The sequence below is a fragment of the Stegodyphus dumicola genome, chromosome 9, assembly GCF_044657685.1.
Source record: "Stegodyphus dumicola isolate Sdum_Otavi_A_Nest chromosome 9, ASM4465768v1".
In the NCBI taxonomy this organism is placed as follows: domain Eukaryota; kingdom Metazoa; phylum Arthropoda; class Arachnida; order Araneae; family Eresidae; genus Stegodyphus; species Stegodyphus dumicola.
Genome location: NC_140776.1, coordinates 148671013 through 148695550, shown reverse-complemented (window position 1 = coordinate 148695550; position 24538 = coordinate 148671013). Strand labels below are relative to the sequence as shown.

Genomic DNA, 24538 nt, shown 5'->3' with positions numbered 1-24538 from the left:
CACTAAGAAGACCATATTATATTTGTTATATTTTCTGTAAAATATTTTGTAAAATTCTGTAGATTAATATCTTATGCAATAAAACATTAAACTAATAAAATAAAAGATAAGATTGAAAAAACTGCATTAAAGAGCTTGCTATACACACATTGCAACAAATTATTACATACACAAAATATTACTACTTACTTGCTCATGATGATTCAGAGACTTTTCCATGGCAGCCAAAGGATCCAATGAGGAGACACTTTCATTAAGGTGTGAGAGAGGGCTACTGAAATCAGTTGCCTGAGACTGAAATTCATAGCCACCGCTGCCACCATAATTAGAGCCATTTGGCATCATTGGGCCATTTGGAACAGGGCCATTTGCTATAGCTAATAGAAAAAAATATTATTAGTTGCATAATTAAACAGAAATCAAAGTAACTTCATAGTTTATCATCATTCATCATTCTGTATTGAAAAATTACAAAAATGAAACTAGACAAGAGCCTAATAAGTCTAATACATTGCTGGTATCATGGCAAAATCACAAATTTGCATCTTCCCTCTCAAATGCATTTTTTTAAGCTGTTTTCAATATATGATGACTACTAAACCAAAACAGACAAACTATATATTTATAATATTAACACATATAAATATTCTGCTGTTGTTTATCCTGAGTATCAGCATTAATTAGATTAGACTGATGAATAATCATGTAAGTGGGGACATTTAACCATCACTAATTGGTCATTTGTCATGTCACTGAAAAAAAATTACTACCATCACTGATGCCTCGAGCACCACCTAAGGTATTTCAGTTCTCCTCTTCTGTTAGGACACCATGCTCTAAAACATTCACGCCTTTCAGGCACCATTTGACTACCATACTTATTCGATACCTAAAATTATTTACACAAAAATCATAACCTTTAAATGTGGTTCTCCTAAAACGTGAATTTGCTAGATTTGTGACTTTAGCCATTTGATAACTAGCAATTACTGTACTGAGAGTTAGCATTAAAAAACAACATACCAAAAACTCAAAAATACAATAAATAACACCAACACTATATTAAAAGTATTTAAATTATTATTAAAAGATTTTTTACTTCTCAGATAAGACAAAAAAATAGTACATGCTACCATTCATTAGACTAATAATTAGTAATGCATTGACAAAATGTTATGGTTAATGACCATAATCAATAATGTACCTTTCTGGGGATAAAAATAGTTTTATGTCATAAACGTGAAACTATTTTTAATCCCCCTGTCTAGTGGGGGGGGGGAGACTGTAGTCATGAAAATTTTTTTAGCCTTAACCCTCAACATACTATAGAAATTACACCAATTCTATATAATTAAAGGGGTTGCTTCTTACAACAGGACTCTCTTCTTGGAGAACGAGATATGATGTATCTCTATACAAAAACATGCAGTGCCATTTTTAACAAATTAACATTTAACAAGCAAAAAATCAAGGAATAATTGTGGCTCCCTCTATTCAGCATAAACAAAAGATGAAAAAAATCAAAATTACAAAGTAAGGCTTCTTAAGGAAATGAACTAATTAAAATTTTATAAACTTAAGTCAACTGACCATGAAATATGATGTTAAGATTCAAGGCAAATAAAAAAAATCAACTAAGGAAAATATAATTTCCTTGTGAGGGAGAAGGGGGACATAATTTTAGAGGAAAAGTAACAATTTTAATTATTCTGTACATAAAAAAAAGTCTAATACTGTTCAACAACTCTTGTCATAAAAAGATTTACCATTCACATAACAATTAGATAACTATTAATGGCATTAAGATATCCCTTATTTAGCATGCTACCAAAAATAAAACACAGACTTAATGAGCTGATAGAAACAAAAATTCCACAAGTCTTTTCATAAATGTTTTAAAGAATATATATATATATCAGGTTATCCCTCTTTAAATAAATTTTATGTATATCTAAAGTATTGTAATCATAATAATACTGAACATTTATGCATAGCCTGAGTTTAATCTAATATACATACATGCAAAGATATTAAAAATTATGCTAGGTACAGAGCGTATGCTAAACTAAGTAATCCTTCAACAAAGAAATTAATCATATCTTTGCATAAACATTTAGTTGTGATTTTCAAACAATAAATAGCATATTACCTAAAGATCTTCAGATTTACATAACATTTGTCTTAAACTCTTTTTCAACTACTCTTACAGTAATAAGAATTCTTCAGAATTGGGGGGGATAAAAACAATACAAAGGAAAGAATTGGTTAAATGCAGGATGAGTATTAAACACCCCTATTTATTTTTTAAAACAAGACAAAATACAACACTAATTCATATGTACACAAAACATCAACGAAACTATACATAAAGGTAAAGATTAACACAAAATATATATTTTGAGCACATTACTGAATAAATTTTTTCTAAAGACTAATAAAATCACGCATATTTAGAACGAGTTTTTTTTTTTTTTTTTTTTTCCCCAAGCAGGTGTTATTTAAGAGTTACTCATGCACAGGTTTCCATTTTTAAAGCATGCGTTGCTGAAATGCCAAAATTTTTAACAACTTTCAGGATAAAACCGAGAAAGACGCATAAAATTATGCACTGACTTCCATCTATGAAAAGTATGATTTCAAAGTCCTGTGATGTCACTCCCAGCTTGACAAGTGAAGGGAGAAAATGATGAATTCTTGGGCCTGCAATGCTTCACATGATGTAACTCACAGAAAGTGCTAAAAATGCTGACCACTGATGGCAATGGAAGATGTATTGCATTATTGGATTATTATCATTTAACATAATACAAAAAAGCCTAGTCATTTGAATATTGTCAAAGGCGAAATGAATGCATGCAGCAAATTCCTCTGTAGTGTTCAAAAGTCCAAATTAATTTATAGGTTTCAAACATGGTCAGACAAAAAAACTCAGCTGGACTGCACCGAAAAGTCTGTAGCTTAGAACTATCAGCCTAAGCAGGAAAGCTGCCTTCATGGGGGACTTTCTAAAGAAAAGTAGCTCATATTCATCTTATGCATGGGGAATATTAGGAAAATTCTCATGCAGCTAGTTCTTTCACTGGGATTTGAAGCTTAGTCAAACTATCAGTGTTTAGCAAATTTAACACTCAGCTGCTCGTGGGCCTCACACAGAATGTCACTGAGCTTAAGTTATAGGTGCCTTTCTTCATTCAGCCAACCAGAAGTCACAGAATTTTCAAGTTATATATCTCCTGAATATAAGACCATTCTAATGTCATTTTCTTTCTTCTCATTAGTCAAAAATATGTATTTCCTCTCTATATGTTTGTGCATGTGTGTTTATATTGATACATACAAAGGTATTCCAGTTTCCACCAAAGGAATCAGTGGTTCATATTTATAATTATATCTCCATGCTGCATTTATTTTCATACACATAAACACGGAAATGAAGTTTCACATACCTTACAAAATTTGAATAAAGCATATTTTCATTCATAAAAATTTTTGAATATAAACATAAATAAAAAAGTAGCCAACATATTTAGTTTCTGTTATGACAGCTACTAAGCTTTGAATTTCCATTTTTTCAAAATCTCTTCCAAAAAATTAAAACTTTGGCACTCATATAAAGCTTGATTGCAAGCTTCAAAATAAATTCTAAATATAATACAAAATTTGGTAGTCCTTATTTAATGCTCTGCTCATTAACGAACAACAGTATTAAAAAAAAAGAAACCTGATCAGCAGCACAAAAATAAGAAATACTGAACATATGGTAAAGGAAATTGAAGTTATTTGATAAGGATTAGAACTCCATTTGAATATTACTCCATAATAAATGAGGTTTTGATATTCTTGAGCATTAAAAAAAGCTCAATGGGTAGAGGCTTACATTGCATATCTGGAGGAGGCAGAGCAGAATAAGGAGAAAGTCCTTGACCCATTTCCCAGGCTGAAGTAGTAGGCATTGTCATGCTACTGGGCGACATGGCTTTAAACCGCTTCTGAGCACCGCATGCTTCAACTAAAGTTATTAAAAGAGTAAGATAACTAACTCATTTAAAACACTGCACATTCTATTTAAGCATTAACATAATTGTTTTAGGACAATGTTTCCTATATGTATTTCAAAACAGATTATTAGTCAATTAATTTAAAGTCCTTTTCATAACTGGTTGGTAATATTAGAGTTATTTTCTCCATTTTGTAAAAACCTCTCCTGTTAGTAAAAGCATAATCAACGTAAAAAAATAAAGGGCATGCAGTGTTAGAGAAATGTTGCAGATCTTTCTCACAAAGCAAAGCAAAGTTAAACAGTTAAAAAAAAATGCTAATTTACGATAAAAGTGATTTAAAAATGAAAATAAAGAGAATGAGAAAATGGACGTAAGGAAAAAGAAATGACTGAATTTGAAAACAAAAGGAAAAGAAATCCAGCTTTGTAAAAATGAAAATAACTAAAGAAATAATTCAAAAGACCCAACTTAAGAAAGATTATCCAATTTCTTATAAATATTAGCAGTCACACACATATTAAAAAAATCTACTTAAAATACACAACAAAAAGTAACCAATTATTAACATTTTAGAATAAACAGAATACAATATTGTGAAATTTGATTATTTACACACTCTTATTCAAACTGAAGAAATGCAGTTTCAAATATTTGTTTTATTAGCATACTAAAATTAAAAACCAAGACAAGAAGAATTTTGTTTTCCTTATGCTACCCCTTCCAAAATCAAATGGGAGAGCATAATTAAAGTCACAAGCTGTTTATTAATAACAGTAACAGAATAACAACACACTGGTTGGACACTTCTCTTATTTCAACAAAAATACAAGGGCGAGTCAAATGAAAGTGAGCCAATCCCTCCTCAGCAAGAATAGTTCGGTCCATCATCTGCGGCGCATGTACAGAGACAGCCTTCATTTACATTCATTGTAGCACAGAGACAGCCTTCATTTACGAAAGTGGCGCGAAAGTGTGAGGTTAAAGTTCTTTAAGGCGCTCTTACACTGGGTTGAAGACGGTAGCGTGACATAATGGACGCTCCAAAAGAGGAACAGCGTGGTGTGGTCAGGTTTTTGACAGGTGAAGTTGTTTCCCAACATGAAATTAGTCGGCGTATGACTGCTGTGTACGGTGAACATTGCATCGCATTGGCCACTGTGAAGCGTTGGAGCAAACGGTTCAGAGAAGGATGTGAAGGTTGCAAAGACGATCCAAGACCGGGCCAAAGCCACCTTGCAATCACCCCCGACACAATTGCACACGTTGATGAGCTGATTAGAGAAGAACGGAGGATAAGCATCGATGAACTGGCAGAGCGTGTGATTATCAGTCACGGTTCGGTTCACACCATAATTCATGATCATCTCGGTTATCGGCTTTTGTGTGCTCAATGGATGTCCAAGATTTTGAACGACCGCCAGAAGACGGAGAGGTTCGGCGCTGCTTTGACTCATCTCATCCGGTATCACAATGAGGGTGACGACTTCTTGTCCGCAATTGTGACCGGAGACGAATCATGGTGCCACCACTACGTACCTGAAACACGCCGGCAAAGCTTACAGTGGAAACATTTGAATTCACCACCCCCGAAGAAAGCAAAGGCTGTCATTTCCTCGGGAAAGGTGCTATTGACTTTTTTTTTTCGATCGTCAGGGGCCATTACTGATTGAATTTGCTAAACGTGGAGAGACTATCAATAGTTCGCGATATTGTACAACGCTGGATCGGCTGCGTGTCGCAATCAAGAACAAACGACCTGGAAGATTGACGAATGGTGTGATCTTGCTACACGACAATGCTCGTCCCCACGTCGCTGATGTGGTTAAGACACAACTGGCAAAGTTCAAGTGGGACACGCTGCAACATCCTCCATACAGCCCAGATTTGTTGCCATGCGACTTTTCGGACACATTTTCGGGAAACTGAAAAAACATCTCAAGGGTACCAGATTCGTGTCGGACGCCGCCGTGAAGGAGTCGGTTACAGACTTTTTGAATCGACAGCCCAAGGAGTTTTATGAGACGGGGATCACGCGGCTCATTTGTCAATGGGATAAATGTCTCAATGTTCATGGAGACTACCTTTAAATAAAGTACTCTGTTTGTCATATATTCGCATTGGCTCACTTTCATTTGACTCGCCCTTATATAATATGAATTTGGAGAATATTTCATATCTAGATATAACTTGCTAAATGATTAACATATACTACAGGTAAAACAAACTAATTACTTTAGAAGTACAGCAAATAATTGAAATTGCAATTCCCTTTTTTTTTTCCCTTAATGATATTGCAACTATGTGCTAAAGTTAAATTCTATACATTTTTCAAATTTACAGAATAACAAATTTATAAAGACAATAATGTAAGAATGAACTCAACAGTAGCTTTGCATAATAACCATACAAAAACTAAATTTAATAAATAAACCATAAGCATTAAATATAAAATGTTTTAAAAATGCTACAATATTCATAGTATTTCACCTTTATATATTTTATTCATAGTATTTCACTTTAAATTCACATCTAGCTATAATTAAGCAAGCTGATATGCTGTTCAAATTATTTGTTCATAGTATGACTGTTAAACAGTGGTCATATGTGTGTGCGTCTGATCTCGGCCTTGCAGAATGGAACAGCCATATCATGCACACTGAGCAAGGAATGTGCATGTAGAGCAGCCATATCACACACACTTAGCAAGGAAATGTGCATGTGTGTGTATATACATACACATACACACATGCACATGCAGCCACATTCCTTGTGTATATACATACACACATATACAACAGATTGTTGGTCATTAAAATTGCTACAGCATGAAGGTGACATGTAATAAACATCAAATTTATATGAAAAGTAGTACATGCAGGGATATGCATGTGATTAGAATTCCAGTGCATGACCACAAAGCAGGTATAAGTAACATTATTTACACTGTGTATAAATGGAAAGACTGCATAACTGGTTTCTCATCTGGAAATCATACTTATATATTGCTTCTTTGTATAAAAGTCACAGCATGGCTCGTGTAAGAAAGAGGAACTCTAATAATCATGTAGTATGTGATTTACTGCTTTTAGTTCATTATTTATTTTTTAGATGGTGCCATTAAAATGGTATTTTTAAATTTAAATATGTCATTAAATGGAGTAAAAAGATATGATTAAAACAACAACCAATTTATTGGCAGCATCTAAAAATGGTAAATTACATGATTACTGAAACTTCTATCAGCATATGTCAAAATTCCCCTGCAGCAGGATTGGGGTGCCTATCAAGACTACAGTTTATCATTCCGATATATTGCTGCTCATACTGGTAAGGATCCCAAGACAGAGATGAATTTTGAAATCTCAATGGATCCAGGATAGCCATGCTGAATACCATGTAGGATCTCAGTGGCCTCGGACCACTAACACCTTCTTCGCCTTGCAGAACAGTACAGCCACATCATGCAGAATGAGTCGGTAACAGAGCTCCTGTGCAGAATGAACGGTGTTCATATGGACAGTGCAATAACATCCACAGCACCAAAGACTGTCAACACAATGACTATTGTTCTGGCCTCTCTTGACACCTACAAAGGCATGCTTACAGTGGTGCCACAGACAAAGGCCATTGGAGACAAATGTAGCACCATTTTGTCTTTTCAGATGAATCCCAGTTCTGTATATAATATCATGATGAATGCATCCATGTGTGGAGGCATGAAGGAGAACAAATATTGCCAACTTTTATTTGTCATTGTCATACAGGTTCAAACAAATATTGCCAACTTTTATGCTGTGCCACTAAACATCCTGGTTACTTTGATTGCATAGCCGGTAATGTGAATATTTCTGATATATTAAGGGCCATGGCTGTGCCCTAATCCTCGAGGCTTGCGCAATGCCATCTTTCAACATAAAGCATGATCACATAATGCCTGTGCTGTCCTGACCTTCCTCGATACAGAGAGTGATTGACGGTTGCCAGCACATTCTCTAGATTTTTCACTCACTGAAATATCTGGTTATGAGTTGCCGAGACTGACATACTGTGTTACTACAGTTGATAAACTATGACACAGAGCCAAAGTAGCCATACCTGTCATCCAAACTCAGTTCAGCTTGAATTACCAGAGGCCATAGCTCTGTGCACTGAAGTCAGCATACTGTGTAACCCAAACCATCTACAAATTTAATATGTCTTCCTGCTATTATACTCTGTACAATAAAAAAAGATAACTGCTATTCATTTTTCTTCCAGAGGAAGCAATTTTTAAAGGTGAGCAGTGATAAGATACTTTATAAGTTTGATAAGAAATACTAGAGAGAGCACTAAAATACGATATCATATGAAACTAATAACGATAAGAAAAGATATGCCTAAGATCCATTATAGAGATTAATTAAATAACTTTCATGAAGCACAATGATCTTAAACATAATTTAATTGCCAGACAGAACAACTATCGAATATGCATAACAATATATGTTTGCTTAGAAGGCACTTAAATTTTGTGCAAAAGAACAGTTCTGAATTTAGCTTAGTTCTGTTTGAAATTCTGTTTATTATAATTAATGTTGGAGTATTAATTTTACGACACTCTTAAATGTCATCATCTAATATTTTCTTTTCTTCAAGGTAGTTCGATATTCTTACAAACTTATCATTACATGCATCTTAGTTTCTTATTAAAGCATTAAAAATAATAGTAACATCAAATATTTACAATTAAAAAGGTATGTTCAGTTTTTCATGACCCAATCTTAAACTGAATTTAATTTTCACACAGTCTAAAGAAAGCATTTTTTAAGTTTCATAACAGTAAGCTGCAATCTGTCTTGTGTTCCAAGCATAAAATAAAATATTTCACATGACACTGAAAATGAATGGTAAATAATTTAGTGCAAAATTGATTAATAATTACAGTCGATGCTTTTCCAAAGCATTAATTTTGCTTGAAGATTTCCATCAAAATTTGAAGCATGTATGTAGATACTTGTTTCTGAAAAAGTTTGGTTTATTTAACTATGGCAAAGCAATCAGCTATCTGCCTAAGGGGAGGGATGCCTTCATGGAGGACTTTCTAAGGGAAACTGGCTTCCATAAATGTTACACATGTGGAAAACCACACAAATGCCCATGCACCCAGCCTGTTTGACAGGATTTAGACCCCCCCCCCGACTGAATTACCAGTGTTCAGCAATTTTACTGCTGGGGTCTTGTTTCTGAAAAGGAATTGATTCGTTTTTTGTCATTTAAAATGCAATTTTTAAATTCTAGTTTCAGCATTACAATTTGTTTTTAGACACATACCCATGGCAAAAAATTTCAATCTGATTAAATATAAAGTTTATTTATTTAAAATTTAAAATAAATTTGTATATGCATTAAAATTTTATTTTGCACTGATTTCACATATATAGCTAAAAAATGAAAACCACAGATAAAATAAATGGAGATTAAAAAACATTAAGATTCAATGCATCAATTCACTGTAGACATCTTAATATCAGATTTCATAAATTTGACTCTGAGTGACTTTCAAACAAAAATATGCAAGGAATAACTTCATGTTATTTTATGGATAAGGTAATATCATATACTCTAGCTTCTCTGTAAAAGAAAAATATAGTTTCAAATAATGCTTATAGTGAATTTTGTGCCCTCATGTACAAGAAAAATAAAGAAAATATTTTACACAATAACAGCTTTAAAACATCATTTGACAGTGCAATTCAGAAAAACTGTACTCAATCCCCAAACAATTTAAGAATTGAAGCATTCTAAATGTTGCTGCTATAAACATTTATTTGCTGTTTTTTCGCATTTTTTCACTGAAATATGATTTTAGGTAAATGATACAATTCAATGATTATTACATAATATTAATAATAATATTCAACATAATTTTAAACTAACCACCATCATTCTCTTCCTTAACAGCTTTAATTGGAACAGGCTTCCAACTTGCAGTACCATCAATTGTTACTTCTTCTACATCAGAATTGCTTAAATTTGTCAAAATGCCCCAAATATACTGGTCCACTTCCAAGCCTTCAAGTAGAGCCGGTTTACTAGAACATAAAATTTCAACTAAGTATAAGATTTTTCTATTTTGAAAGTATACACTATTTCTGTTAATGATTCTGTTATCAGTTTCTTACAAAATATCAAAAAAATTTGTGCTCATTTTGGTTATATATTAACTTCATGCTTATATATAACCAAAATGAACTAGGATTAAAGCCTCTTGAGAAAACGATTTGGATTACTCAAGGTCTATGTGAAAATCTGCATATTATTTCACTTTTCCTCTATGAATAAAGCACTTTTAATAAATAATCAATAAAGCAATCCTCTATGAATAAAGCACTTTTCCTCTATGAATAAAGAATAGGAACACAGCTTTTATTATACTAGAAGCTCCCCAACATAAACGTAATGTTTCATAATATTTCAATATTTACTTTTAATCTTAGAGAAATACTCATTGTGCTTCACTGTTGATTTAATTTCAAAGTGTTCATGCTTAATTAATTCAATGAAAAGGTTTAGTGTTAGGATATGTGAAAAGAAGATGATTAAAAAAAGGATCTGGCAAATGATCACTAAAGTATTATTTACTGGTATTCTGCTTAGCTCACAGATAAAATGACACATTTTAGGTAAATGTAGATAAAATTCAAAATAAAGCTTCTCAGGTTCACAGTGCACTTTCCAAACAAACTTTTTAAGTTGAAATTTTCCAGATATATCCCTTAAACATATAAAACCTGCTTTGATTTTTTTTTTTTTTAACTACCAGACATTTTAAGTCCTTTGCTGACAAACATGCTAAAAAAATATAGTTCTCAGTTAACATGTCAATGAGATAACAAATTCATACAAATTTACTTGTATAATCCACATACTTTGTTCCTGAATAAATCCACAGCAGATGGCTTGAATTCTTTATATAAATATTAGAATAACTGCACAAAATTAGACAAACAGTTATCTTTGTATCATTACCATAGTATAAAATAGAAACACTGCTATCATTCAATAATGATCACCAGCTGATGGATAGGCAAGAGCATCTTGGTTGTCTTTGTAACTTGTGACGGTTAACGTTACCTCTTCCAAAAAACAGGTAATTAGGATACAGGTCATCAAACATTCTGAATATTTCCTGTGCTTTGTTCCTGAGAATCTTAAAAACTAAACCAACTAGCTACTTCAACAAAAATGAAACAAGATCCAAAGCAGTACCTGTTTCCTTTATCATCTTGTAATGCACATGAGAAACAAATAAATTACAATAACATATTCTCTTAAAAGATTAGTATTTTTATTGTACAATGAATTAGACAGAAATTTTACCAAATAGAATAATATTCAAATATAAAACCATTTACGAGTGATAATTATAAAAGCAGAAAATAATTCTCAGGATATTTAGACTTCATTTGTAACTACTGCAGATGTAAGCACAAATGGAATAATGGCTCTACTAAAGATACATATGAAATAATGGCCTTTTAGAAGACAGTATTACTTAGTGGCCTTTAGAAGATTTTTATATGACTAAGAATTATATAACTGCTTTTGCTGTATCCAAAAATATGATTTAATGATACTGCTTTCTATGCTACTGAAAACTCTACCTCAGAATAAATTAAAGTATGGTGAGAAAATATAAAAGCAAGCCGCTTGTTGGGCAATTAAACTTTATCTACCAAGCTAGAGCTGGTAACTATGTGAGTGTGCGCGCACATAACATGAATAAATTGTGTGTAATAAAAGATCAAAACTAGCAATAGCCACTTAATTCCCCCTTTCCATTCTAAAAATAATAACTTTTTCCAGACTGCATCATTTCTAAATGATTAGTTAATATCATACAACTTGCATAATGCTAACGACATGACTTATTCAGAACTTAAACCAAAGCTTTCTCTTAATAAGCTGCCATACTGGAATAACCACACACTTTTGCTTTTAATTTAACTCTCTTGCCGTTAAATCCCTGGCATGCTGCTTTTCTTCCTGTCGCAATAAAAGAGTAAATGTTCTTGAATATGCACTACTAGAATGAAAAGCAAGTTGTGGCGCAAATGTCAACTGAAATAAAGATGAATATTTAATCTTCTGCAGCTGCCAAGTTTGCTTTTCGATATGGTTCAACGTTCAATGCCATCAATATTGCCAAGTTCGTTTTATTACACACAAACACACCACAAAGAAACAATTGAAATTGGAGAAAACCGAATAACAATTTTTACTTCATAATAGTATAGGACAAACATTGCTGCTTAACTTAATGGAGGGGATTCATTATGAATATCTTTACCTTGTTTTACAATTATTACATTTTACTCTACAAAAGTGTTTATTGTTAGTATTTTTTTTAATCGGAAAATGACTTAGGTGGGTGGGGTTAGAATGAATAACACACTGCACATGAACTCATTTTTTGTACAAATAAATGAATAAAAGTGAAATAAATCTGAAGTTGGGTTTCTATACTTTGACGTTAACACACGCTGATACATACTTGCTGAAAAATATTCACCAACATCAGAAAACAATTTCTTTGATTAATTACATATTTTTTGGAGTGTTTCAAAACAAAATATCTGGTTTTAATGAAAGTTTCTCACCACCGCAAATATTATCTGCACAAACAGGTCATGTTGGTGTGCTTAATCATATTTTGTCAAGCGATTTTTGGCATTTGAAAGAGACTTGCTTAAGTACAAAGTGTCTGAAATGCACCTATCACACTTCCAGATTAGAACTATCATTTACTTCCAGTTTTGTTGCAAAAAAGTCAGCTACAGAATATCCTCAAATCATGTATATAGCTTAAGGTACTAATGCTGTATCATATGACACTGTGAAGGTTTAGTACCGAAAGTTCAAAAGCAAGGACTGACATTCAAGAAGCACAGCACTCTGGGCAGCCTACTGTTGTTGATAAGGCTCACCTGAGAGAACTTGTAGAAGAAGATCAGTATGCAACCACTCAAGAGCTTGCTAAGGAGTTAGATGTTACTGCCAAGTCCATTAGTCGCGCTATGCATCACATAAACTTCACGACAAGTTCAGTTGCTGGGTACAGCATGAGCTGACTCAAGCAGATAAGGACAGATGTGTTCGAGCCTGTACTAATCTGCTCAAATATCAATGCAAGGATAAAATTCTGGACAGGATTTTCACTTGTGATGAAAAGTGGCTTTACTTTAACAACGCGGGTCAAAAAAGGGGATTGGTCTGTGTAACTATGAGCCTGTCGGCAGCACGGCAAAGTGCACTTTGACTAACAAAAAGATCATGCTTTGTACATGGTGGGATTGCCATGATCCACAAAGAGTGCCTAGAAAAAGGGTAAAAACTCTCTACAATAAGGAGTACAGCGAGATGCTAGTCCGTGTTGTCACTGCTATCAAGGGAAAATGTAAAACTGATTTCTGGTGCAAAAGAGTAATATTCCATCAAGATTATGCACAACAGCATGTGTTTGCATTTACCGACTGGACTTTGCATGGACTCAAATGGGACCTTTTGTCCCACCTACCATCCATATAGCCTCTGACATTGTTCCTTCGGGCTTCTACCTTTTCTCACACCTGCAGCCACATCTTGCTGTGCAATCTTCGATTCTGCACAGGGTGTCCGAAATGAGGTTGATTTGTCTTTGGACTCGCAGCCATCAAATTTCCGAGCAGAAGGCTTTGAAAAACTAGCAAAACGTTGGCAGAAAATCATAGATTTGGGTGGTGATTACTATCCGCACTAAAGGTACTGCTTTCATGCTTTTTTTTCCTAACTTTATTAAAAATGTTTTTTTGGCAGAAAACTTTCATAACAACCAGATATTAAAAAACTCCAAATGCACTTTAAAAAGTATACATAATTTTGTACTTACTTGCACACAGGACACCTCCAAGCTCCCCTTTCACAATTAAGTTGTAAATATGATTCAAGATCAAAACACTGAAACAGACATAAATGTATAAATGTGTATGTAAATGTATATATCATGATTCACAAATTTATATTACAAATAAATGTAAATAGATAAATCTGCAAAAATTTTTAAAAAAAAATACATTTCCAAATAAATGATCAAAATTTATTTTACTTTTTATGCTGAAGCTTTTAAGCTCTCTTTTCCTGGATTTATAAGATTGTTAGAATTTAATAACATAATTATTAGCTTGATCAAAAACTTTTCAGATACAAAAATAACATCATATTCCGTAGTAGGATATGAAAAACACATGTAGCTTTAATTAACATAAATTGCATACTTATTTTAATGACAATTGTTAGCATCTCACACTTGAAATTCACTTCATTTACTTTACATACACATAATTTAGAAACTTCATGAATCTCACTAAAGAGAGATAATACAACAAATTTTGTTAAGAAATCAAAAGGCAGTAAATATGTATAACATACTTCGCATATTTAATATAGAAATGGTTCTTTTATGTTATCAGAGCCCATTAACCTACAAATATAGATGTTAACACAAAATCTAAAAAGAGTGCAATAACTATTTTGTTAAATCCACAAACACAATACAGATTTTACATATGCTTCAAAAAGCTTCCTATATGATTCAACAAGGATGAATACATTTGCATTTTCTAATGAATATGAAGCCACATAATGAATTTAATTGGGAAAAAATTTAGATGCTAGTAGGCAGTGCCATACTGACACTTTTTTCATCTAAAAAATTATCAGCAAACTCCCTAAAAAAATTGAAATATCTAGGAGTGAAAATTACTGGATTAATGTTCATTCTCCCCATTCACAATTTCATTTCATTATGCAATATATATAAGTTAAACAAATATCACATCTACTACATATCCTCAACAGAACTTCGGAAGAAACACCTCGGCATATTTTCAGTTTCGAAATACCCAAATGGCTGATTCCGATGCAAAAACTAGTTCTCTGGGGAAAAACTACAAGTGACACATTTAGGAGAAATATTTTCATCTCAATTGTAAAATGTCCCACACAGCTTGGTCAAGACATTCCAGAGAAGCACGTTTGACTAGAAACCCTCCAACACAGTTTATCATAGCAACACAATGAATTAAGCACTGTGTATTAGAGCTTTCAAAATTTACTCTAAACTATTGCTGTTATTGTTTAAGCAAAGGGTTTTATTAAATAATATCACAATTACATCATTATGCGTTTTAAAATTTTTGATCACAAATTTACAAATAAATTTTCAATCAGCATATATCACCACAGAAAATAAAACCCTCAAACTAAACACATCCCTTTTCAAAACAAAATTAACTATCAGTGGCATGCGATTAGGGAAATTTCCTTAAAAAGAGGTTCCCAAAAGTTTTAAATTTTTGTACTACACAAATAAGAATAAAAAATATATGTACATCATGTACCAATATACGTATCCAAAGGGATGCTACTTTAAATCTTTAGTGCAAAAATCATACCATCAAAAACAACAGTTTGAGAAACTATGTCCTATAATATTAATAAAAAATAAGTAAATTATACAACAGTAATTCATGTTTTATAGATGTAAGATGTGAAATATGCTGGATTTTTGCATAGTTACCTTTGTATTTTGAGTACTAAATACCTAAAATAATTACCTGTATGTGTTTGCATTCTTGACCTCTGGCTGGAAGTGTAATCCTCTTAAAAGTAATGGGACATTTGAGAGATACTTTGATTGCTGTTTGCTCAACTCCATCTTCCATATTAAGAGCATTATTAGATGCTGCTGCACTAGAAAAGTTGCGCTTAATTTTTGCCACACAGTGATCTGCTGGAAGCAAGCGTTTGCGCAGTAAGCCTTGCAACACAGAGCGAACAGTGGGTCGATGAACAAGTTGCAAAAGGAAAAGATGAGACTGAAAATAAAACCCAAAATTTATTTGTAACTTTCTATCTAAATATATTAAAAAAGATAATAAGGAAAGAGTCAGTTAAATAACTCGATTAGGGAAGGTGAACCAAATAAATTTGCAGCTAGATACATAATATATAGTATATGAAACACCTTGATAAAATAATGCAAGTATTCAAAAAATGTGAAGTAGATAAGTTATCAGAAATAAAATTAAGAAAAAAAAAAATCCTCTAGAAGTATGCATATTGCTTTTACACCAATCAGCCTATAAGTAACTACAGGTAGATTAAATTTTCAAGATAAAAATCTTTTACTTTGCTAAATGGCAACATGCTTGAGAATTAACTGCCCAGCTGGGTAGAGAGTAAATTAATCTGAGAATGGCAAAACTTGAAGGTCACACATATGATAAATGACTTGATGAATAATAACACAAATGGTCCAAAAATTCAAAAAACTGTGAAGGTTGTTTCTAATTTCAATAATTATTAAAATCTCTGCTACATGCATTCATATTCTTAGTGAGATATATTTATTTACATGGATCTTATCTTTGCAGGAATTAATGTCTTTCCTTCAAATTAAATCTTCAAGAAGGATTTCCATTTTCAAGCATTGAACAAATACACAGCTTACATACACACCAACAATGTTACCAGAAGGGCAGAAGAATACCCTAGGCAAATACTTTTGAATAGTATTAAATATACCAGCATTTCTGATCTTTTTTTAAGCCTGCTAACCAGTAAAATTTGTGAGGAAATTTTGCAGACTGGTGGACGTAACAAGTGTCAATTGTGAACACACTCTAGTGTTGTCAAATACTAAACTATGGATTCTAGATCCTAAAATTACATCACCAATGTTGTTAAAAAAAAAAAAATTATACAAAATGTATTATTATTATTTTTTTGAATAAGAAAAATTTTTAAATGTGGACAGGTAAAAATCTCTCGAAGACCGGTCAGCTAGACCAGCAGCTGAAAATTCCTGAACTATATTATTTCTAGATGCTCATATTATAGGAAAATATAAGTTATTACAAAAATAAGTCTTAATTTTTACAGATTTAATTTATAAAATTTATATAACTACTAGAAATGAAATAAATTATGCAAAAGTTATACATTTAATTACACAAATTTTTATTTTCCATATGTTATAAAATGTTACACGATTCCTATACCAATATTTAATACACAAAATATATATTATAAATGAAACAAACTTTACAGCCTTCTTCCTTTAAAAAATTTAAATTCAAACTAACAAAAATGGGAAAACAAAAGTGTTGCAGAGCATTCATATTAATTAACAATTAATTTCCAGAAATTTTAGAACTAAAGAGTACAGGTGAAAAGTATATAACAAGAAAAATAAAATCCTTACAAGAAAAATGTTGTGTGAATGGCGTAATGCAAACTGGAATGTAAGATTTATGATATGTGATAGAGAACACGCCAAATTACTTTAACAGCAAATGTAATTATTAAAATTTCAAAGAGAATACTGTTTAAAAAAAATATCTCTTTATTTTAAACCTCTTAACGCTACATTACATACTCTTTAACTACATAAAACACTTATTTCTTGTTAAATACAAATAAAGCAATGTATGAAATTTCATCTGTATTTTAATAAATTTAATGGTAGAAAGAGCTTTGCAGAAACTTACACAACAACATGCTGTGACTGTGATTTGTATTGTATTTCGGCCTGGCTGGCAAACTTCCTTGAGATAAAGAGGCTTATGTGAAGCCTTGTTTTCTCCACGATCAATACTCAGGGGTGTTGCATTTACCGAGACTTGAACGGAAGCTGGCCAATTAGTATTCATCTGTCGATCTTCATGGTGGAAGCATTTCAACTGTAATTCTAAATCTGTCCGCCACATAAGTGTCTGATGCACTGATGGCTTCAAGTGGAAGACATGATTACTTACAGCTAAATTGTGTTCCAACCTGAACGGAGCTAAGATGATACCATCTCGGACGGGAAATGTAAGCCGTAGTTCGTCGTCTTCTGCAAAAACACACATGGAAAAACTTAAAAATCCACATTCCAAATGATATACATATACTGTTTACATAATAAAAATAATCTATTCCATATATATATAAATAACTACACCCTTAAACTGTTGCATCAAAAATCAAAATTAAGAGAATATAAAAGTGTAAATTGAAGTATTAAATATAGAGTCGAAAATTATTATTTCGTGAATGTTGAACTCAGAATATTGAAGTAATGCTTTAAATACTCACATGAGCACAAATCACCAATGCAATTTAAAATATTATGTAAATGTTTTTTTAAATGGAGTTTACAAATTTTGATATATATGTCCATATAATTCAGATTTTAAGTTAAATAAATTTTTTACGATTTCGAAAAAACTTTTAGTATGACTGATGTTTTTAATTTTCCTTGAGAACGAGAAGTATTTTAAAGATAGATTTTGAATTGCACAGTTAAAAACTAAACAGAAAAGATAATAATGGTCATAAATAAATAAAATTAAAAGAAAAACTATGCAAGATTTCTTAAGAAAATGCTATTACTCTTATTTGCACATACTGTCTGTCTATACAACACATTTGAAACAATATGAAATAAAAATGTGGCGTGGGTTGGCAAAACATTCTATTTATAGACAGATACAATTACATGTAAGTAGGCTATTATCATACACTAGTTGATAACTGGCTATCTGGGAAAGCTGATTTTTACAGATACTAAGGTGCAAGAGTACTAGGTAAAATGGCTTGTGTACGATTTCAGCACTTTATACTTCACAAGATGCAGAATTTGCATTTTTGCATGACGCAGAAACAATAATACATGCTCCCATGCATTTCAAAACCATTCATCTTCATAACAGAATTTCAATAATTCACGCATGCCAAAGATTACGCAGATAGAGAATTTTGTAGATTCTAAGTTTTTACTGAGTGTGGTTTACATTTTCCCATTTCTAATTTTTACATTTAAGTTACAGTATTTGCATATAAGTAATCAAAAGGTGTTTATCTTATGAATTACTTAAGATTTATTTAATACAATACTAATATATTTACAAATTCATTTTCAGACAAAAAATAAAGTTATTACATTAGGGAAAGCATAATATGGGAAAAGAAATAAATGATAAGAAAATAGTTCAATTCTCAAAAGCCAACAATTGAACTCATCCGATTCTGTTTTGCAGAACATAATACATAGGCTAGTAATGATTAAGTTTGTGAATTTAAATTTTCATTGACATGTGTTATCTTTCTGCTAAAACATTTTTTAATAAGTAGTATCTAAAGCAGCTGCTATGTATTTTTCTGAGCAGTTCCCCAGTTGAAAGTCTTTAGTGTTATAGCTGACAAAAACTAGTCACTCATACGCTTTTCATAATTTTGCCAGCATTATACTTCCTTTTCTCAAGTTTAATTTCATCAGTTTATTCTACTCAGTTTACACTGCCTATTGATCTGCTGATGGAGTCTTGATCTGCATTAATTTAATATATTTTAAGTTCCTGCAATAAGAATAAGTACTTATGTTTTCTGCATACATTATTTTCACTGTTAATGGTATTTTGAAAAATGACACTTCCATAATATTTCCCTAAGAAAATTATAAGTTAGCTACATCATTTCCTAAAGTGAAAGTCTGGCTTCAGTGAACAAGCAAATTTTGCTGGAGGACTTAATCTTTCTAAAGACCTGTATACATGACAGAAGGCACAGACCTAAACAACTATCTCTTGAGGTCTTCACTAGTCCATCTACAGAGGGAAACATTTTACCAATGCCTGCACCAGGAGTAATGACCATTGACCAAAACAGGATATAATGTTACGGAAAATTTATATATGGCGACAGCCAATGAAATTGCATATGGAAAACACATGTGCAAAACGCAATTGTGCCTCTGAATCAGCATTTTGCTTAATAAAGAACCAAACTGATACCAAATTGTTTGGAGTTTTTACCATTATTTCAACAAATTTATGAAGTGACATTTATTTCCGATCATCATTTCCAAATAATTTCTTTATAAATGAAGAATATTTTTTCACTGCTAGCTTGCAAATTGCAATAAGCAATTTGTTGCTATAAATTATACAGCTACATACTTTTTTTACTCTATTTTTTAGGAATACTTAAATCTGCAAAGTGGATCCTGCTTAAGTGAATTAATATATTCTTATGTTTTGTGAAGGCTAACAAAAAAAAAAAAAAAAAAGGGGGGGGGGTGAATTTATCATCTGTTGACATTTGATCATTTTTACAACTCCCTACTGTTAGTGTTTTTTGTTTGTTTGTTTTTTCTTCAAATTTTTAGGTTAAGTATAGCTAGCTCAGTCGCTTACCACACTTGCATCGAATGGGTCTTCTGTACAACCCACGACCAAATTTTTTAAATGCATTAATTACATATCACTGAAATATGAAAAATGCTTACTGGGTGGAGGTAGTGGAGGTTTTGTTTCTGAAAAATTGGGCTTGATATCAGCATTAGGTGATAAATATGGTGGCACAACAGAGGCGGGTGTAAGAGGTGGTGTAGGATTTCCTGGAATTGGCAGAGACTGATAGTTCATATTCCGCTAAAAGTAAAAGTATAATTCATTTTGATAAGCTCATTATTTAAACTACATAGAGCACCGAAATGAGTTAAAATGATACACTGATTATAAGAAATTAATAAGATAAAATAAAAGGCAGACATTTAATCTATTTCAATCAAAATTTTTAACACACATGATTTATTCAATATTATCAACACTAAAAATGTCAAGACATGTGGACATAGGTTCACATAAATACCTTTTAAGAAATCATTTTTTATTTGCTACTTACTAAAAACAAATTGAATTATTTTAATATATTTTTTAAGCATTGAAGTTCCATATACAGTACAAAGTCCGAGATCTGGACGTCCAATATCCGGAATGATCTAAAATCTGGACCTTAAAGGCAACAACAAAAATTTTTTTAGGAATTTTTTTTTTATGCTTTATGCATGCACATTTAATTTTTTTTCTTCCTTAAAACATGTGGAGAGTCTCTATTCGTAATTTCCCTTCAAAACTAAATAAAATATCCCGTTACTGAAGAAACAATCATTTTAGCATAAATTTGGGTGATCAATGATTTGGCTCCATAATCTGCTTGGCATACATTTCAAATCGAAACATTCTACATTAAAACACCAATGGTTTTACAACTACTAATATTTTATATTCCTGACACCAATCTGGCAAATCATTATTCATTATATTTTGCTTTCATCACTGCATGTTTATCAACATATGACAACTTGACTAATGACTCATGCAGTGATGCTTAAATAAATTTTTTTATATTACTAATTAAATAACAAATAGTATGGTAGCCTTTTATGTTAACATTATGCTTGGTGATGAGTAAAGATTTAGGTTAAATGTGCTGAATGTTGACAAAGAAAAATTTAACAAAAATTTTTTTTCATATGCTAAAAATAAATTTTGTTAATGATACTCATAGGTTAAAAGATTACATTTAGTGCTATTCGAATTAAGATTAACTGATTTATTATTCACATAAACCCAGAACCGGCATCAGAGCTCTTAAGGCCGCACTGGGCGGCAAAATTTAGGGAAGACAAAATTTGTGAAATTTAGAGAAGCACCGAGTAACAAAAATTAAGGGATGATAAATTTTTTAGAATTTAGGGAAAGTACTGGGAGCAAAAATTTGGAACTTAGGGAAGTGCTTGGTAGCAGAATTTAGGACCCACAGAGACATCATTACGCAGTAAAATATCTAGCACTGGCCCTCAGTAAACTAACAAATAACGAAATTAATACAATTCAGTCTTAACTGTCTCTGTGCGATAGACGCAAAACAAAATTTAACGGAACAACTCATCTTTCATCAGCAATCTCATGCTACAATAGCTAATAATGTATAGCAGATGCTATTAAGCTAGGCTAAAATTATACTTTACCAATTACAATTACAAAGCACAATACCAATTACAAAAAATTTCAGTTAATACAGCAGATTGTGCTGTTCCTTAACTTTCTTGATTTTATTCAGCTTATTCTTTTTTGCAGGTTGTTATTATTACAGAAATTTTATGAAAATTAAAGTTTGAATTTTCGCTTATGTCGAAAACAGTTTCTAATTCTGGTGCTGCAACAGGATCTACAAAGTAAAGCATGTTTTGATGCCCATTAAACAAAAAATGGATATAGGTATATCCGTCTCAAAATCATGCGAGGAATATGGCATTTGAAAGTCAACTGTATATGACATAATAGAAAAAGGAACTTTATGAATTTTTTGTGAATTCTGACACCCCACTTGCAATAAATAACAAAAAAATCATTTGTTAAGCTAAAAGTGACATAAAAGTTATCATGACAAAGTAAGGATTGAATGGCTCAGGGCAAAATACTTCATGAAGAAATGAACTTAAAAATAGAGTGCACATATTCGACAGATTGGTTAACAAAATTTTAAAATTGCTGTGGTATAAGGCAAGCTAAAATTTCAGGTGCAAAAGCTTCATCTGATACTGAAGCTGCTGAAGTATTTGCAGATGAATTCATTGAACTCATTAATAGTGAAATGTTATCTTCAGGACAAACTTACAATGCAGATGAAGCTGGTCTTTTCTGGCCATATGTACTGCAAAATACATTGGCAACCTCTACAGAAACAGCTCCAACTGGTCTCAAAGATTCCAAAGCTATACTAACAATTTTAGCATAACAAATGCTGCAGGAATACGCAAGTGTAAACCTTTCCTAATCGGAAATAATAAAACAGCATGTATGACACAAGCATTAATGAATGATTGGTTTGAAAATCATTTAATACCCAAGGCTTGGCAAAATTTGGATTCGATTGGTTTACCTGACAACGTCAAAATAGTCTCAATTCTAGATAACTATTCGATTCATATTTTACTTAAAGTTTGAAAGATAATGTATTCGGATTACTCTTTCTTCCAAACTCTATGTCTATCATTCAGCCTATGAATATTGGTAGAGTGCACGCACTGAAATGCAAATACAAAGTAGCATTTTTAAAATCCATGTTAAATTTCTTGAATAATGGCAAGGCTATTCATGAATTTAAAAAATAGTTTAGCATAAAATCTGCTGTATGGAGCACTGCTACATCGTGCAAGGATGCGTCTTCAGAGACTTTAAAAAATGCTTGGCATAATTTATGGCCAGCTACCACATTTCATGGTGAGAATGATGAAGACGATAGTGCAAATTTGAAAGTTTTCAGATATCGCAAACCAAAGGTGAAATTTTCCAATTAACGGATAAAGAAATGTGGAGAAGTGCTGAATAATAGTCTCCAGAATTGAAAAACACAAACGCATTATTGCAAAAAATCGAAGCAACTTAAACAATTTACATTCAAAGAAATGTTTAATAAAATAAAGATACTTTAAAAAAAAAAAAAAAATTTTTGATACGCTTTAGATCATAAAAACTTCATTATTTCATATTTTTAATTTTATAATTTATACATGCACATCTTACTAGATTTAAACTGTTGATCTAATATCCGGAATTACTAAAGTCTTGACGAGTCTGAATCTCAGACTTTGTACTGTATAATGTTTTTGTAACTGACTTTCACACATTCTGAGCTCTCTACAGCCAATATTATTCAACAGAAAGATACTTTAAATAGGACATATGATGGGTCAGGGAGAAAAAATTAGGGAAAGAAGAAAATAGGGTACTTTCTGATTATTTACATTAATAGCATATTGGAATAACTTTAAAAAAAAATTCTTATGTAGGAAATGCTATCTGTTTATTATTAGTCAGGAAGTTAACAATGTTACATTTTCATACATCAAATATTCAACAACCATGACATATTGAACACATTTTCAAAAAATTCATAAAAATGTTCAAAGCTCAAAATGAAATACTACCTGAATGTTTGGCTGCGTATACTGATTTGTGTAATGAGGATCATACTGTGTTTGTGGAGGTGCACCATTGAGCTGTGACTGATGATAATAATGACTGGGCTGGTTGCCGTAAGGAGGAGCTTGAGGTCTAAGTGAGGAACGCATTTGTTGCTGTGAAGGATATGCAGCAGGAGACATTTGTTGCTGAGGGTTATACTGTTGCTGTTTACCATACTGTGCTGGTGATGGATTTCCAGGGTATTGAGAGCAGCAAACACAACCCTAAACAATATATAAATTGCCCAATTTTAATGAAACAGTTACAATTTTAATGAATTTTTAATTAAATGTTAAATGTCTTATCAGACTGGGCAACTTTTCGTTTATAAAAATCCAGAAGCTGCTCTTGGTGATACATTGCCTGCAGTAGCTTCTTCCAGAACAAATGAAACAGAGAAACACACAAGCATGGAAATCCAAGTCATCCTCCCAAATGATGACTAGCAACACTTTTTTATGCTTGGTTGCCCAGTCTAGCTATGACTTAAGCAAAATATTTTTTTTTATCATATATACACACACACACACATATACATATATATATATATATATATATCTTCATAAGAAATGACCAGAAGAATGACATAAAACATCAAGATTAAAAAATAAAATCGAAAGGGAAAACATTAGGATAAATGAAATTACAGTTACACATGATTTC

At 32.0% G+C, this 24538-nt stretch overlaps 1 protein-coding gene across 6 annotated transcripts in view; it reads right to left on the bottom strand.

Annotated features, from left to right (window-relative positions):
• The window catches only part of LOC118185054 (zinc finger MIZ domain-containing protein 1-like), a 547573-nt gene that overhangs the window by 10096 nt on the left and 512939 nt on the right, over nucleotides 1-24538 (bottom strand). For 5 of the 6 annotated variants that reach the window (XM_085824218.1, XM_085824219.1, XM_085824221.1 and 2 more), the window contains 8 exons: nucleotides 23839-24099; nucleotides 20350-20494; nucleotides 17570-17916; nucleotides 15635-15895; nucleotides 13909-13976; nucleotides 9918-10072; nucleotides 3878-4009; nucleotides 190-377 (listed from right to left, as the gene is read on the bottom strand). In XM_085824218.1, coding sequence (XP_085680344.1) covers nucleotides 190-377; nucleotides 3878-4009; nucleotides 9918-10072; nucleotides 13909-13976; nucleotides 15635-15895; nucleotides 17570-17916; nucleotides 20350-20494; nucleotides 23839-24099 — 1557 coding nt within the window. The remainder of the gene's footprint in view (nucleotides 1-189; nucleotides 378-3877; nucleotides 4010-9917; nucleotides 10073-13908; nucleotides 13977-15634; nucleotides 15896-17569; nucleotides 17917-20349; nucleotides 20495-23838; nucleotides 24100-24538) is intronic. The other variant, XM_085824220.1, reaches the window with a different exon arrangement.